The sequence below is a fragment of the Rhinatrema bivittatum genome, chromosome 5 (genome assembly GCF_901001135.1).
Source record: "Rhinatrema bivittatum chromosome 5, aRhiBiv1.1, whole genome shotgun sequence".
In the NCBI taxonomy this organism is placed as follows: Eukaryota; Metazoa; Chordata; class Amphibia; order Gymnophiona; family Rhinatrematidae; genus Rhinatrema; species Rhinatrema bivittatum.
The window spans coordinates 7,238,686-7,256,110 of record NC_042619.1 but is presented as its reverse complement, the minus strand read 5'-3'; the positions used below and the strand labels follow the sequence as shown (position 1 = coordinate 7,256,110).

The window sequence follows — 17,425 nt, the reverse complement described above, 5'->3', positions numbered from 1 at the left end:
CAGGGGCCTGACTGAAAGGCTCTTCCAGGCGCACCCTGACGTGTTGCGTGCACATATTACATCCTGCAAACCCCAGAAGGAAGCTCTTTTTGGCACAGTGCAAGAGCTGAGACGAGCACTAGCAGTTACTTTGACAGACTGAGATGGTGCTCAGCATCCCTGGCTTACAAGTGAGATTCATGCCTGTCAAGCTGAGCGCAAACATAACCCATTTACAGGCTCAGCCCCGGGTATAACCGTGAGTGCATAGTTTTGCCAGCATTGCTTCACAGTGGACTTGGGTGTGTAAGTCGGCTTTGAATATTGGGGTAACTTATGTATAGATTTGCCAGCTAACTTATGCATCAGGTTACAAAATTGGAAGTTTAAGGCAATAACTGAGTGGTGGCAATCAAATCAGATAAATATTACATGTTATAATCCACCTAGCAACTTACCAAATCACAGAAAAACTAAAGACAGGATGACTTCGTATCCCTCCATCTAACTCAGATCACACAGACGCAGACAGTCGGGATTATCTCCCCGGCCAGGAAAGCAGAATGAGAGGGCACTGAGCAGGGATACCCGGGGTCTCTGCCAGGCTCAGAGTGTGCGAGTATTTATAATGAATCTTCAGTAAATCCCACCGGGCTCTCAGTGCATAATGATGCAGACAGGGAAAATAATCCCAGCTACAGGTACTCAGTGCTGGGTTCTGTACTGGGAGTCATCACTCAGGAAATGGACCTTGGAGACCTTGTGGACCACGTGTTGAAATCCTCAGTTCAGTGTGTGGCGGCAGTCAAACATTAAACAAAATACTAGGAATGATCCGAAAAGGAGTGGAGATAAAATGGAAAGCATCATACTGCCTCTGTATTGAGCATCACTGTGACCGCACTACGGGGCCGGTGTAATAAACTGCACTGAGCCTCCCGTGGGTTTTAATTCTGGTTATAGTGGGAATTTTTTTGGTGCTAACATAACACCAACATTTTATATAGGTTTTAGCACAGAGAAAACTTGCACTACGACACCCGTGGTATGCTTAGCACAGGTTCATGCAAATCATAGAGGTCAAAGTAGAGAGCCGCGTTATCAGGAAGGCATCTTAACGCTTGTTTTTAATGTGGGAAATTTAACGTCTGGGTGAGAGCAGGAGTAAAACGTAACTCGTGTTTCCGGTACTCATGTTGTACTATTGCTGTGCCCAGAATGGTTGTGTCCAGCGGCTTCTATCAGACTGGGTACAGCACTAGAATAAGTTTGGACACCATAAATTTGAGTTTATTCTCCCTTAGATCCAGGAGTTTAAGCTCCTGACGCGAGCACCTACAGGATAAGAGTAGACGGGCACCGTGCGTCATGTTTAACTGTAGATGCCCTCCCCAGGAAGCTTATAGTCTGTGCAGCTAGCTGTAAGTGCCCATGCCAGAGGATAAAGTCTTGGGCTGAGGGGGGATATGATAGAGGTCTTTAAAATCATGAGAGGTCTAGAACGGGTAGATGTGAATCGGTTATTTACTCTTTGAGATAATAGAAAGACTCGGGGGCACTCCAAGAAGTTAGCATGGGGCACATTTAAAACTAATCGGAGAAAGTTCTTTTTTACTCAACGCACAATTAAACTCTGGAGTTTGTTGCCAGAGGATGTGGTTAGTGCAGTTAGTGTAGCTGGGTTTAAAAAAGGATTGGATACGTTCTTGGAGGAGACGTCCATTACCTGCTATTATTCAAGTTTACTTAGGTAATAGCCACTGCTTTAATTGCATCAGTAGCATGGGATCTTCTTAGTGTTTGGGTACTTGCCAGGTTCTTATGGCCTGGATTGGCCACTGTTGGAAACAGGATGCTGGGCTTGATGGACCCTTGGTCTGACCAAGTATGGCAGGTTCTTATGTTCTTATGTTTTTAGGTGCTGTTTGCTTTCTTTCACTGTATGCTTTAAGGCAGAGCTTCCCAAACCTGTCCTGGCAACCCCACAGCCAGTTGGATTTCAGGATAGCTACAATGAATATGCAAGAGTTGCATTTGATTATCATGGAGAGTCAGTATATGCAAATTTATGCATGCATATTTGTTGAGGATATCCTGAAAACCTGATTGGTTGTCTGGCCATAGGACAAGATTGGGAAGCCCTGCCTTAGGGGTTTGGATGGCGCCCTGTTGTTTGCCGTACCAGCCCGCTACACCTTGGGGATTCTGATGTTACTGTGCTGCTTGCCAATACCCGCATGGAATGCCTTAAGGGTTTTTCTACCACTTTGCTGTTTGCCATGCCCCATACTGTAAGCCTTGGGAGATCTGATGCCACTGTGCACTGTGATGCCACTCTGTTATTTCCAAGCCTTGGCGTGTTCATGCCTCTTTTTGTGCTTGGGATCTTCATTTCAATGTTTGTGCCCTTTACCTCTCTTTTGGAGTCTTGGGGTAGGTGCTTTGCTCCTCTCATGGTGCCTCTGTTTGGGCTACTTGCCCTTATCATAGTCACATAGTAAATGAGTACAGAAAAAGACCCAAGTGGTCTATCCAGTCTACCCAGCAAGAATTTTGTATTGGATAGTAACTGCCGCTCTATGCAGAGTACTCCAATTAACACAGGTCACCCCTTTTCTTCATTTCCATCGTTAAGCCACAAAGGATCCTCTGTGTTGGAGTTTCACATCATGACCACTAGCTCTACAACTTTCTTTCCATGGTAAAGGTTTGATTCTTGTGCATCATTAATGCATTTCAGGAACTTAAAGGTCTGTCTCAGTTCTTCTCTGCTTCCTCCAGGGTATTCAGGTCCTTCAGTCACTTCTCGTAGATCTTCCTGTGCAGATCTCTCACCATTCTGGTTGCCTTTCTCTGGCCCGCCTCCATCCTGTCTCTATCCTTATTCAGATACAGTCTCCAGTCTCCAGACCTGTACAGGGATATTATCCTATCCTCTCATTCCTCTCTCTCTGCAGCCCTGCAGGCCTTGTCAGTTTGCTTTGCTGCCTTCAGATTGTCGGATGCTATCACCCCAAAGTCTCTTTCCTGGTCCATGCACGTCAGTCTTTTGCCACCTCTGTCCTTCCTTTTCTGTCTCCCCGGTGCATGACTGCACTTCTTGGCATTGACTCCTAGCTGTCAAAACTTCAACCACTCCTCCGGCTTTCTTAAATCACTTTTCATTCTCTCAGCTCCTTCAGGTGTGTCCACCCTGTTACAGATCTTATTGTGTCATCAGCTAAAAGTTAGACTTAACCTTCCAACCCTTCCACTGTATTGCTCACAAAGTTATTGAACAGAAATGGCCCCAGAACCGATTCTTGATGATGCCTTGGGCTATTCAAGCTTCTTTGACACAGTCTTGGTATCTTGGATTGCTCTTCCCTTTTCTGATGATGGGTACCCACAAATTGCTTACAACTAATTAGAAAACCCCAATTTTGGAGCCCAAAATAGGATGCATTTCTTCCCCCATTGACTTTAATGGGAAACGAAAGATCGAAAGACAAGAAATACATAATTATTATTTTTTTACTTGAAACAAATGAAACAAATTTTGGAGGCCTATGAAATAATTTTACTAAGCAAAATCATTTTTTGTGTGCATAATCCTAGGATGTATGTTTCTGAAATGCAATAAGGGAAATGACAGAGATTCTCTAGTTAGCATCCAGAGTTGGATGAATTAAGGTGTAAAAAGATTGACTCCACTCAGGTATATTGTGAGCATATGTAATCAGCGTTATTCTGCTGTGGTTTCTCTGGAAAGAATTCTTCATTGCTGTCTTCAAAAAGGTTCCCATACTCGTGTAGGAAACCCTTGGTTTTCTTACCAGAAGGGTGTACTAACTAGCTAGGAGGTACAGAGAGATTTAGTAATCAGTAGGAGTGGGAGACTGAGATGGTATAGCCTTAGCCTTTTTAATCACCCGGCACTTTCTTAGGGTGTGGGATTTTTAATTAAATTTCCTAAGTGCAGAAGCTCTCTGTCTTCTGTCTGTTAAATTTGTTAACTTTTTTTTGCAGAGGGATTTTGTTCTTTTGTTGTTGGAAGTCATCCTTCCAAGCTGACTGAATTTTTGCATGTGTTTTGCTCTTATTGATTCAGTTTTGGAGACTTTTTATGTGAGAACCTCAGTACCCCTTCACAGAGGATTGAGGCATTCCTGTGAAAGGTTAGCTCAGGGGGAAGGGAAGATTATAGCTGAGTTCTACCACTCCTCCAGGGGATAGACCTGTCTGTGTCCTGATGCAGAGGAGTTTCAACCTTGAGTTGTCTTTCTTCAGTAACTATCTCCACATTTTGAGGCATGGGCGTTTTCCACCCTTCCTCTCTTGTTGTTGTTGCCTGGTTTTGAGTCAAAGTGTACTTTTGTTCAACCTGGAACTGAGTGCCTTTGGTACCAGAGAATCAGTTTCCAATTTATTGGGGAAAAGGTATCTTTCAGCTAGGAAGAGCCTGAGGATTGAAGGTTCCTGTCCATTGACAGAGGGAAGAAGCTGAAGGTATTGAAGTACTATGTTTGCTGCTGACTCAAGTGAGCTGCACTTGAGAGGAGACTGCCCACTGGTACTGGCCTAAGGAGATCTAAAATATTTAAGAAGATTTCAGGAAAAGTATGAGAATTGGTTTAGTGTAATAAAGTAGTAATTGATTCTTGTGTTTGTTGCATTGATACACAAATATTGAAAATGACTGCTTAATAACAAAAAGGGCTGAAGACTTTTATTGAAGTTTCTGTATTTATTTAAATGCACAACAATGGACAGAGAGGTGCTGGAAGATTGACAAGAACTGCTGAGGCTCTGACACAGCATGCAATATCCTCTTTCAGATGTGGTGATTGACTTGTTTAAAAATACTGCAGATGGACATCTGTTGCTATGTGGTACAAGATAGCCATGACTGTACCTGGCTAGCATGGCTATTCATATATAGGCCTTGTACATGAAGTCCTTCTATGAGAAAAAGGACTGGAACATACATTCAATCAGAAAGAGACACTTGTTCTCAATTACATTTACAATGTGCAGGGGTGATACTGGACTTCACTCTTCTTGTACCCATTAGGTTCTCTCGGTTATTTTAAACCAGACCTACAGAATCAAAAGGTTTCATTCATTGCCATGTGAAAATGAAAAAGTACACAGAATAACAGCTCCACTCCATCAGAAGAGAGGCTTGAGGACAATAACATCCCTAAGTACAAGGCACCAACTGTGGTAGCAGTGTTACCTTAGGACAGGGCAACATCGATCCTGGAGTGCCACAAACAGTTCTGGTTTTCAGGATATCCACAACGAAAATGCATGAGGTAGATATTTCATGCGCTGTATGCAAATATATTTTTGACTGCTTCCACTGCTCTCCTAGCCTGCACGTCCGGCGCAGACCTACCGGGGATCAGGGCCTGGTCTGAGCTCCCCTGCGCTCAGCCCTCCGATCAGGCCCGCTCCTCCCCTCCACCACGAGGCAGCTAACTCCTCCCCCTCTGGAACACGTCAGACAAGCAACAGGATCTCTGCATTTAAATCTCTCACTCTCACGCAGGTGTCGCGTGCCTAAGGAGCGCAACCAAGGAGCTTGCCCTTTCTTGTGCCCCTTAGGGTCGCTCATTAGTGTTCCCGCTACTTCATTTCATCTTTCTTCCCTCCCTTTTCTTCCCTTTGTAGCGTCCCCTTGAACATGCTCACCATCCCCCGCATATATCGCCCCTCCCACAGACACCCCACACCCTTTTCCCTCCGCCCCCTTGCTCAGCGCAAATCACTGCTACCAACTATGATTTCACCACTTACACAGTTTCTGGGCCTCACCACACTAGCTATATCTCTTTTCAATGCCCAATCTCTCCTAAAAAAAAGCTCCCATACTCCATGATCTACTTACTGATTCCAGCCCTGATATCTGCGCCATCACAGAGTCTTGGCTTAAAAGCACTGACCATGTTTTCATAAACTGGCTGCCCACGCATGCCTACGACATTTTTTCCATCTCAGGACCTAAAAAATGAGGTGGTGGCCTCCTCCTTGCCACTAAAAAACACCTCAAACTACTAAACATCAATGCCCCCCACAAATTTGAAATCGGCCTTCTTAAATCCAAAGAATTACAAATCTGCCTCATATATGCCCCCCCCCCCCCAGCCTACTGGAACAGGACCCATCCCCACTCATTGAATATATTACTGACAATCTCAATATTGACACCCCTGCTGTAATACTAGGAGACTTCAACCTCCATGTGGATGCCATCCCCACCACCTCGTCCTGTGAGATTTTCCTTAACTCCCTACTTGCCCTTGATTTCAGACAACTCATCACCTCCCCCACACATAAAGCAGGTCATACCTGTTGTTTTCTGTAAATAGTGATACCACTCTAGGATCCGTCCAATTTGTACCTGTGAGAGCTTGTGTGCAGAACCCACACTTCTCACATTGTACCTGCCCACATGTATTAGAGCTGGGTTGAAAAGAGGGGGCAGCTCTGACTACATGTTGTTTGATATTGACCCCTCTGGAGTACAAGAAAATCGGTGGCAGTAGAAACATTTGATGAGGACTGAGAACATGCCAATTTTGTAAAATTGCTCATTTGACAAGCTGTGTAGAACTGGTGTGCGGCAAAACACAAATTACTTTCTTGTGGTCTGTTCCTATATTGTAGTAGTTGGTCACAATCTGAAAATATGGCCCGTTTGTATGCTTTTTTGATACTATAATTTGCAGACCCCCTCAAACTTGCTGATGTCAAGCCTCTTCTCAAAAAATCTATCCTTGACCCCACCAACCCTTCAAACTACCGGCCTATCTCTAACCTTCCCTTCATATCTCTACCCATCTCAATTCGACTTCCGTAAGTCTCGTAACACGGAAAGCCTCTTACTTTCACTAACTGACACTCTCCTCAAGGGCATGGACCACGGACAATCCTTTATCCTTGCCCTTCTTGACACATCTGCCGTCGTTATCAGTCACAAAATCATCCTTACCCGCCTGAGATTGGCATCGCAGGCACAGCCATCCACTGGTTCTCCTCCTACCTCAATAATAGAGGTTACGCTGTAAGAATCGCAAATTCTGAATCATCACACATCCCCCTTACCCAAGGCATCCCACGAGGCTCTTCACTATCCTCCATGCTCTTTAATATATATCTGTTATCGCTCTGCCACCTCCTCTCCGATCTTGGTATTAAGTGTTTCTTATATGCAGAAACACTATTCAAGAATCCCTCTCTAAATCTCTTAAGTTTTGGGAAACATGCCTTGTTTCCATTAACACCCTACTCTCTATTTATTATTTATTTATTTATGAACTTTTCTGTACCGACATTCGTGAAACACATCATGCCGGTTTACACTGAACTGGAAAGGAGGGAAATTATAATAAATAAATAAACAGGAAAGAAGGGGGGTGGGCAAGAAGGGAGGGGCGAAAGGGAGGAGGCAAAAAGGGAGGAGGGTGGCACAGAAGGGGATAGAGAGGTAACAAAGATTGAAGAAGAGAGGAACTGCGAACAAGAGGAAAAAAGTATATATACAAGGAATTACGGTATATACATTTATGTACATTTTGTGTGGCACAATATGTCTGAGAAAAAATCTTGTCAGTTATGGTTATTGTCCTCAATATAACAATTTCGGCAGTGGAAAAGGCTGATGGGAGAGGTAGGGTAGGGGTTGAGCTAGAAAATGGAGGGGCATGAAGGAAGGAAAAGGAAGCTGAGCAAAGGTGGAGCTGATCAAGGGAGATAGGCTATGTTTGGTTCTCATCAGGGTAGGCCTGCTTGAAGAGCTATGTTTTGACTCCTTTCTTAAATATGTGTATGGAAGGCTCTAGACGGAGGAAGGTGGGGAGGGAATTCCATAGGGCGGTACCACGATAGAGATGGCCCTTTCACTGGTGGAAGCTAGATGCGCAGATTTGAGGGATGGGGTATGGAGGGTGCCTGCATGGGCGGTTCTTGTGGGGCGGTTGTTAGATCGGAAACGTAGCATTTCATCTAGCCAATTGTGATTGTGATTGTATAATGAGCTGTGAAGGACGGTAAGGGTTTTGAATTGTGAGCGGAAGGAAATAGGCAACCAGTGCAGGTCCTTCAAAATGGGGGTGATGTGGTCTCTTTTACGTGATTTGGTTATGACCCTGGCCATGGAGTTTTGCAGAATCTGGAGAGGATTGATGGTGGCAGCAGGAAGGCCTAGTAGTAGGGAGTTGCAGTAGTCTAGTTTCGTGTGCATGGTGGTCTGTATAACAGTGCGGAAGTCTTCAGTGTGGAGGAGGGGTTTGAGTTTCTTAAGGATGTTCAGTTTATGGAAACCCCCCTTAAGGAGAGATCTAATGTGGGGTTTAAAATTTAGGTGTTGGTCTATTATGACACCTAGGTCTCTTCGGATTTTAGCTGGGAGTGGGCTGTGGTAGAGTTCTGGGGGGTATTTTGGAGTGTGGGGAGTGAGAAACGTTCAGGATGATTGGAGATGATAAGTAATTCATTTTTCGATGTATTTAGAGCTAGTTGGAGGTTAGACAGCAAGGAGTTTATAGAGGCAAGGCATGATTCCCAGAAGTGTAAGGATTTGTTTATGGATTTCTGAATCGGGATGAGAATCTGCACATCATCTGCGTATAAGAAGAAATTCAGGCCTAGGTTGGAGAGAAGGTGGCATAGGGGCAGGAGATAGATATTGAAAAGGGTGGAGGATAGGGAGGATCCTTGGGGGACACCTTGTGTAATGGGGATGTGTGAGGATTCGTATTTGTCAATTTTCACCAGGTACTCTCTGTGTGTGAGATAGGAGGAAAACCAGGAAAGGGCTGTGTCAGCAATACCTATTTCTGCCAATCGTGTCATTAGGATTTGGTGGTTGACGGTGTCAAAGGCTGCCGAAATGTCTAGAAGGGCAAGTAAATACGAGTTTCCATGGTCCATACCTTTGAGTATGGTATCTGACAATGCCAGTAATAGGGTTTCAGTACTACTAGCTTTCCGGAAACCAAATTGTGAGGGGTGGAGTATGTTGTGGTCTTCTAGGAACTGAGTAAGCTGCTTGTTTACCACCCTTTCGAGGATTTTAGATAGGAAGGGCAGGTTGGAGATAGGTCGGAAATTAGCAGGGTCTGAGGGGTCAAGCGTAGTTTTTTTAAGGAGTGGCCTTACTACCGCTAATTTAAGTGGGTCTGGGATGCTGCCAGAGGTGATTGAGCAGTTGATTAGGTCGGTTTTTGATGGAATGGGTTCTGAAACGTGAGTGGAAGGTTTCATCTTTTTTAGAATAGCCTCAACTTCCATGTTGGTGGTGGGGTCAAAGGTTTTCAGGTTGTTCCTGTTCTCGTTAGGTAGTGGGGCAATAGGGGAGGGGTTGGTGGGAAAGTGAAGGAGAATGTTATCAATTTTATTTTTGAAGTAAGATGCTAGCTCTTCACATCTATCACTGGTGTTTGTCTCGTTGGGTGTGGAAGTGGTGGAGGTTGTTAGTTTTGTTACGTATGCGAATAAGGCATTCACATTAAACTGATAGTCATGGATTTTTGCAGCGTGAAAGTCTCGTTTGGCTTGGAGAATAGCTTGACGGTATGTGTGTAAAGTATTGTTGTAGGTAGCTTTATGTAGAGTGGATGGTTGTTTTCGCCATGAGTGTTCTTTGGATCTTAGGTCCTGTTTAATCTTTTTTAGTTCAGCGGAGTACCAAGGTTTTCTTTTCTCAAAAAGTGTTAGTGGTATTTCTTTGTGGATAATGGGACACAGCTCGTTGGCTATGGACGTGGTAAGATTGGTCTAGGAGAGAAGAGTGGTGTCTGGGTTGGTGAGGTTGAGATTGTTGCTTACTTTATCGAAGGCTAGGGTAAGATCTTCGGTGGTGCAGGGTTTACGGAAGGAGATGATTTTACTGAGTTTTTGTGAGGTAGGTAGAAGGGAGCTGGTCGTGAGGAGGGCATTAATGAGGCAGTGGTCGGACCAAGGAACTGGGGTGATTACAGGGGGGGTAGAGGTTGTGAATTTAGAATTAACAAAGATGAGGTCAAGGGTATGACTTGCTTTGTGTGTGGGTTCAGTGATAATTTGACTGAAGCCCTGGGCTTTGAGGGTGTCCAAAAAGATCTCGCAGGCGGGGGTGGCAGGGTGGACATCCACATGGAGATTGAAATCTCCTAGTATAATAGTAGGGAGGTCTGCTTTGATGTTGTCAGTAAAGTATTCGATGATGGGTGAGGGATCATGTTCAATTTGGCCTGGGGGGGGGGGGGGCATAGACGAGGAAGACCTGCAAGGATTTGGATTTCAATAGCACAATTTCCAATTTGGGTGGGGGATGGGAGGTTTGGAGTTTGAGGCCGATGCTTTTTTTGGCTGCCAGGAGTAACCCTCCACCTCTCCTTTTTGGCCTTGGGACAGAGAGGACGTCGTAGGTTTTTGTTGGGAGCTCATTTAGGAAAACCTGATCTGTGTTTTTTAACCAGGATTCCGTGATAGCACATATGTCGGGGTTGGAGTCAGTGAGCAGGTCGTATATTATGGGTCCTTTTTTCTGTATGGACTGCGCATTAAAGAGGGAAATGGCTAGAGTGGTTAGGACCAGAAATTGTGTGAGAGGGGAGATCATGATGGGTACTAGGGATTTGCGATGGTTAGAAGGGTGAAGGTGTATTGGGGGGGTTTACGATGTAAGGGGCAGTGCCGCCTAGGTATAGTGAGGAGGCACGTGGCTGTGTGAGAAGGAGGGGTGCGGTGGAGGGGGAGGGACAATGAAGCACTTAAACGTAGCTAGTACAATTAAGAATGACAAATGATGAGAAACAACAAATGGGCTAATTAGGCAGGTAATGTCTTAGCCTGGTCACAGAAATAACACTGTTACAAAGTGGGCGCACGAAGGGGTGCACTAAGGGGCAGGCCCCTTAGGTCACGCTCCTTCATGCGCGCGACGCCTGGTGTGCGGCGCCGTAGAGGTGAGCCCAAATTTAAAGGGCAGTAAGGGCCAGCCTCCTGGGCGTCAGCAGGGCGCGGCTCCAAAGCCTGATTGGTTGCTCAGGTCTCAGGGGGGGTGTGTAGGCGTCTCGGAGTTTCGGCGCAGTTTCTTCACTCGAAGTGTCTCCCTCTCATTCGCGCTTCCGATGCAGGCTCCTTCTCTTCCGGTGGGACCGGCTCGGCTCCGAGTCGGGTCCGCAGCGTGTGGCAGGGGGTAGGCCTCAGGTGGGAGGCAGAGCCAGCGGGCCTCGGCAGGACTCGGGTCGGTGGTGGAAGTAACAGGCCTCGACAGGCCTCAGGTCGGCGGCAGAGGCAGCCTCCACCTTGCTTTAAACTCCTCCAAAACTGAACTCCTCATCATTTCAAATCACCCTGACCAGACGCCACCATCTGCTTGTGACCTCACCCTCCCCTCAAATGCTCTTCCCTACTTCGTGCGAGATCTCGGTGTCTCCCTAGACCACCAACTAAACTTCAAAAACCACATTAACACAATCATAAAGGGAGGATTTTTCAAGCTCCACATCCTCAAAAAACTTAAACCCCTACTCCATTCGCATGACTGCCGCACAGTCCTGCAAGCGACAATGCTATCAAAAATGGATTACTGCAATTCCTTACTTCTAGGCCTCCCCTACTCTACTATTAGACCCCTGCAAATGTTGCAGAATGCTATGGCAAGAATCCTTACAAATACACGTAAAGCCGACCACATCACCCCTATTCTTAAGGAACTCCATTGGCTTTCCATCTCCTCCCGCATCAGATACAAAACCCTCACCATTATTCACAACTCCCTGCACAACCACAATCACTCCTGGCTTAAGGATGCTCTTCGATTCCGCTCCTCCAATCGTCCTATTAGAACCGCACTCTCAGGAACCCTCTCTAAACCCCTTCCCTTAAATGTGCTCACCACACCTCCACCAGAGAAAGGGCCCAATCCATTGCAGGCCCCTCCCTCTGGAACACTGCGCCACTTGAGCTCCGACTAGAACCTTGCATTCGGAAATTCAAAACAGGGGTTAAAACTTGGCTCTTTAAAATGGGCTACCCTGACTCGGATCCTACATAGTCCCCCCTGCTCCCTCTACTCCTTCAGAGAAAGAACCCTTGTCATTAATGTACTCATAGCCTTCTCCTTTATTCCTTTAATTGTACTCTGATTTGTCTCCCATATCTCTGCACCTCCTTATATACCCCCTTCCCCTTTCCTTAAACCCTACCTTTCCCTTTAGCAACCCTGCTAGACTATATATAGTTGCCTTTCTGAACGTATAATTTGTAATGTCATATATAGTGTCTTCTGTATGTACTAGTTAAAGATAATGTATATTGTTGTATATAATACTTTTTTGAGTGTATAATTTATATGGTTATCCACAGTGTATAAGGTTATACACATACACAGTCTCTTACTGAGTGTATAATTTGAAATGTTACATATTATGTTCTTCTGTTGTTTTCCATCAGGTACTGTTCCTTTTCTCCTCTTCCTGTTTTTCCCTCTCTTCTCTCGCCCCTTCTCTCTTCCTATCTGCTCTCCTCCCCCCACCATGGTTTTTGTATTTTCCTCCTTCAGTTATATTGTAAACCGGCATGATGTACCCACGAATGTCGATATGTAAAAGCTAATAAATAGAGATAGGGGGAAGGAGGGGATAGAGAAATACCTACAGTACCTGAATGTCTCAGATCGAATGTCGGTATATAAAAGTAATAAAGAAAGAAGAAAATAAATAAATAAATCTCATGCATATTCATTGTGGATGTCATGAAAACCAGATTTGGTTGTAGCTCTCTAGGACTGCTGCTGCCTAACCCTGTAGTACACCCAATATCTCAATTGATCATCTGCAAAGGTTCCCAACTATAATATCAATTCAAAATCACTGAAGCTCGTATATAATTCTCATAAATTTCACAGCATTTTAACCGCTATTTAACAAGTCAGTGAGGAGGCTTTGGTGCACGAAAATTTGTAAGAACAAAAGAACAAGTTTGGTTAGTCAAACTAGAACAACGAAATGACAAAGATGTATCTACTCCTGAAGAAGGATGATGTTCGAAACTTGCGCAAGTCGGGTTCAGTGAAGGACTGGAGAAAGACGCCATTTAATTGCAGCTAAGCAGTGGTTTGGTCGCTCTTATGTACACACAAGAAGCCGCTTAGGGCACATTTTAAAGTGTAGGAATAACACGTCACGTTACAAGCGCACTTTCATAATTTATAAATTTCACAGCACTCGATAAATCTAAAAAAAAGAGGTGGAAGGATGGTGTGTTAATGATTAGATTAAAACGGAGGGGATAACCTGGATGGTTCCTGCCGTAAGAACATATGAAACCAACACCTTTTACTTTAAATAATTTAAGAGCATTTTGCTGTGAAATTTATGGGAATTATACACGAGGTTCAGTGATTTTGAATTAACCCTGTGGTACAGCATACACCCACTCACATTATGCCAAGAGTGACCAACTCTGGTCCTTGAGAGCACTGCCTCCATTGTATGCAAATTAATCTAATGCATATTCATTGTGGATATCCTGAGAACATGGCCCGTTTGTGGTTCTTGAGGACTGGAGTTGGCCACCCCGCTACATGCAATATTCATATTCATTTTAACTATTTGTGAAAACCTGACCATTTTATGACATTCGAAGACAGGAGTTAATTAGCTCTCATATACTTATAATTGAAATGCCTTGAGGTAGATAATGCCTTGTTGTTAGTGTGTCTCACTTATTTAAAATTATTTAATTCACTTAATTACTTGATATTATATCCATTTGGCAGTATAAAAACCCAGAAAGTGTTCTCACTTATGTTAACTGTACTGTGGGCTCAATTTTTGACAAGCTGAATATTTCATCTGTTTTCTTATTTCCATAACACAGCTGTTGAAGATTTCATGAGAATTATCCTTTAGATGGAGGAGAATGTACAGCAGATCCTCCCTAACCATCTCTGCAGTCAGTAGGAAGACAGAGCTAAGATGCTGCTGCCACACTGGACTGCATTTCAGCCTTTAAGAACATAAGAACATGCCATACTGGGTCAGACCAAGGGTCCATCAAGCCCAGCATCCCGTCTCCAACAGTGGCCAATCACCCAATCACCCTGGCAAGTACCCAAACACCAAGAAAATCCCATGCTACTGATGCTAGCAGTGCCTATTTTCTAAGTCAACTTAATTCATAGCAGGCAATGGACTTCTCCTCCAAGAACTTATCCCCTGGCAACAAATTCCAGAGTTTAATTAAGAATATAAGAACATGCCATACTGGGTCAGACCAAGGGTCCATCAAACCCAGCATCCTGTTTCCAACAATGCCACATGCTAACTTCATGGAATGCCCCCTAGTCCTTCTATTATCCGAAAGAGTAAATAATTGATTCACATTTACTCGTTCTAGACCTCTCATGATTTTAAAGACCTCTATCATATCCCCCCTCAGCCATCTCTTCTCCAAGCTGAACAGCCCTAAACTCTTCAGCCTTTCCTCATAGGGGAGCTGTTCCATTCCCCTTATCATTTTGGTTGCCCTTCTCTGTACTTTCTCCATCACAATTGTATCTTTTTTGAGATGCGGCGACCAGAACTGTACACAGTATTCAAGGTGCGGTCTCACCATGGAGTGATATAGAGGCATTATGACATTTTCCATTTTATTCACCATTCCCTTTCTAATAATTCCCAACATTCTGTTTGCTTTTTTGACTGCCGCAGCACACTGAACCGATGATTTCAATGTGTTATCCACTATGATACCTAGATCTCTTTCTTGGGTTGTAGCTCCTAATATGGAACCTAACATCGTGTAACTACAGCAAGGGTTATTTTTCCCTATATGCATCACCTTGCACTTGCCCACATTAAATTTTATCTGCCATTTGGATGCCCAATTTTCCAGTCTCACAAGTTCTTCCTGCAAGTTATCACAATCTGCTTGTGATTTAACTACTCTGAACAATTTTGTATCATCTGCAAATTTGATTTTCTCACTTGTCGTATTTCTTTCCAGATCATTTATAAATATATTGAAAAGTATGCGTCCCAAAATAGATCCCTGAGGCACTCCACTGCCTACTCCCCTCCACTGAGAAAATTGTCCATTTAATCCTACTCTCTGTTTCCTGTCTTTTAGCCAGTTTGCAATCCATGAAAGGACATCGCCACTTGTCCCATGACTTTTTATTTTCCTAGTAGCCTCTCATGAGGAACTTTGTCAAATGCCTTCTGAAAATCCAAATACACTACATCTACCGCTTCACCTTTATCTACATGTTTAGTAACTCCTTCCATGCTGACTTTGTTCCATTAAACCATGTCTTTCTATATGTTCTGTGATTTTGATATTTTGAACAATTTCCACTATTTTTCCTGGCACTGAAGACAGGCTAACTGGTCTGTAGTTTCCTGGATTGCCCCTGAAGCCCTTTTTAAATATTGAGGTTACATTAGCCACCCTCCAGAATTCAGGTACAATGGATGATTTTAATGATATGTTACAAATTTTTACTAATAGATATGAAATTTCATTTTTTAGTTCTTTCAAAACCCTGGGGTGTATACCTTCCGGTCCAGGTGATTTACTGCTCTTCAGTTTGTCAATCAGGCCTACCACATCTTCTAGGTTCACCGTGATTTGGTTCAGTCCATCTGAATCATTATCTTTCCTACTCACATCCCTCCTCTAATGTGGAGTCTGTCACACAAATTATTAGAAGTTTGGCTGTGAGGAAGGCCCTCTCTTGACTTTGACCTTGTAGATGCCACCATGCAGCATTCAACAGTTAGATTTGATCCTATTTTGTCCTGAATATTCTGAACACTGCTCTCTGGATCTGTTTTGTTTTTATGCTGTAGATGATTGGGTTTAGCACAGGTGGAAGCAGAAGGTAGACATTGCCCATGAGAAAGTAGACAACAGGGGGCGCATTTCTCCCAAACCTATGCACCGCAGCCAATCCAATCATTGGGATGTAGAAGATTAGGACAGTGCAGATATGGGACCCGCAGGTGTTCAATGCCTTAAGAGGTTCTCGTGATGAAATACGCAGGACAGTCTTGATAATTGCCATGTAAGATAAGAGAATGCACATAGAGTCTATTCCTGCTGTGAAAACAACCACAAATAAGCCATAGAGGTTACTGATTCTTGTATCTCCGCACGCAAGTTTTAGCATATCAGAATGGAAACAGAATGGATGAGAAAGTAGACGGGTCCTACAGAATGGCAGTCTTTTCAGGAGAATGAGTAAAGGAATTTCTAGTGCAGTTACCCTCACTACAATGGCCATCCCGATCACAACTATAACCTGATTGGTTAAGATGGAGGCATATCTCAGAGGGTTATGGATTGCAATAAACCGATCAAAAGCCATGGCTAAGAGCACCGAGGACCCCATGAGAGAAAAGGTATGAAGGAGGAACATCTGAGCCAGGCATCTATCAAAATTAATTACATTAGAATTAAACCAAAAAATACTTAGCATTGTGGGTAATGTAGTCAGTGTCAATCCTATGTCATTGATGGCTAACATGGAGAGGAAGAAGTACATTGGTGAATGGAGACTCCGTTCCATTTTTATAATAAATAGAAGAGTGCAGTTTCCCAGAAGTGCAGTAACATATAACACACAGAAAGGGATGGAGATCCAGATGTGCGAAGCTTCCAGCCCGGGGATACCAGCTAGAATGAAGCTCATAGGACTGTAGTCTGTGTTGTTAGAAGAATCCATACTTAGACTGTGAAGCGTTTGTGTTGAATCCCCTGCAATTGGAAAGAAATAATCCATCACTTCATGAGATAAAGCATGTAGGTAGAACCAACCCTCCCCTTTCAGAGCACATAAAATGATAGAGGATCTGATTCCTGCTTGTGAGCTGAGCACCAGTCTCCAAGTGGTGGAGCAGATGATGTAGTGGACCTGGCCCAGAGGCTTGGGCTGTATTTACCATTCTGGGTAGGGAAGGCTTCACTAACTTCCTCGTTCCCCTCTGACTGCTCCCCAACCTCTTACACAACTGAGAGCAGCATCCATCGAAGCCACATCATGGGATAAAGGAAGGTCTCACTGCAAGGGGTATCTTCAAACAAAACTTTTTATTTTACAAACTCTGAGGATGCCAGCATTCAGAGCAAAAAAATCACTGATTTCTCAGGGTATGCAGGGGTCTTACAGCATTAGTAGCAGCAACAGAAAAACACACCTCCCCTAATTATCTATTTCAGAATAATATCAGCTCCTTTCTTTTCTTAGGGACTAGCCCTTTGTCCATTGTTTTCAAGAGGGGCAGCATTCAGTGCTCATAAATCTGCCTGTTGCCGAAGGTCCTGAAAATCCATGATTCCTCCCAGCTGGCTCTGAAGCACTGCCCAGTGCGGGTCTTCCAGAGCCGTGGACCTGCCGGACAGTGGCAGTGCCTGCAAAGAAGAAGAAAGAGGCCCCCCCCCACATCGGCTTCATTCCAGCTCGAATCAG

The 17,425-nt window shown here is 44.1% G+C and overlaps 1 protein-coding gene across 1 annotated transcript; it reads right to left on the bottom strand.

The window, feature by feature from the left end:
• Positions 1 to 15,745: 15,745 nt before the first annotated feature.
• Positions 15,746 to 16,681, bottom strand: LOC115091460 (olfactory receptor 51G2-like). The gene has a single exon (XM_029601681.1). It carries the CDS (start codon positions 16,679 to 16,681, stop codon positions 15,746 to 15,748), a length of 936 nt encoding a protein of 311 aa, XP_029457541.1.
• Positions 16,682 to 17,425: the final 744 nt, after the last annotated feature.

Coding starts and splice junctions, on each gene's coding strand:
- LOC115091460 (XM_029601681.1), bottom strand. CDS start 16,681: ATGGATTCTTCTAACAACACAGACTACAGTCCTATGAGCTTCATTCTA.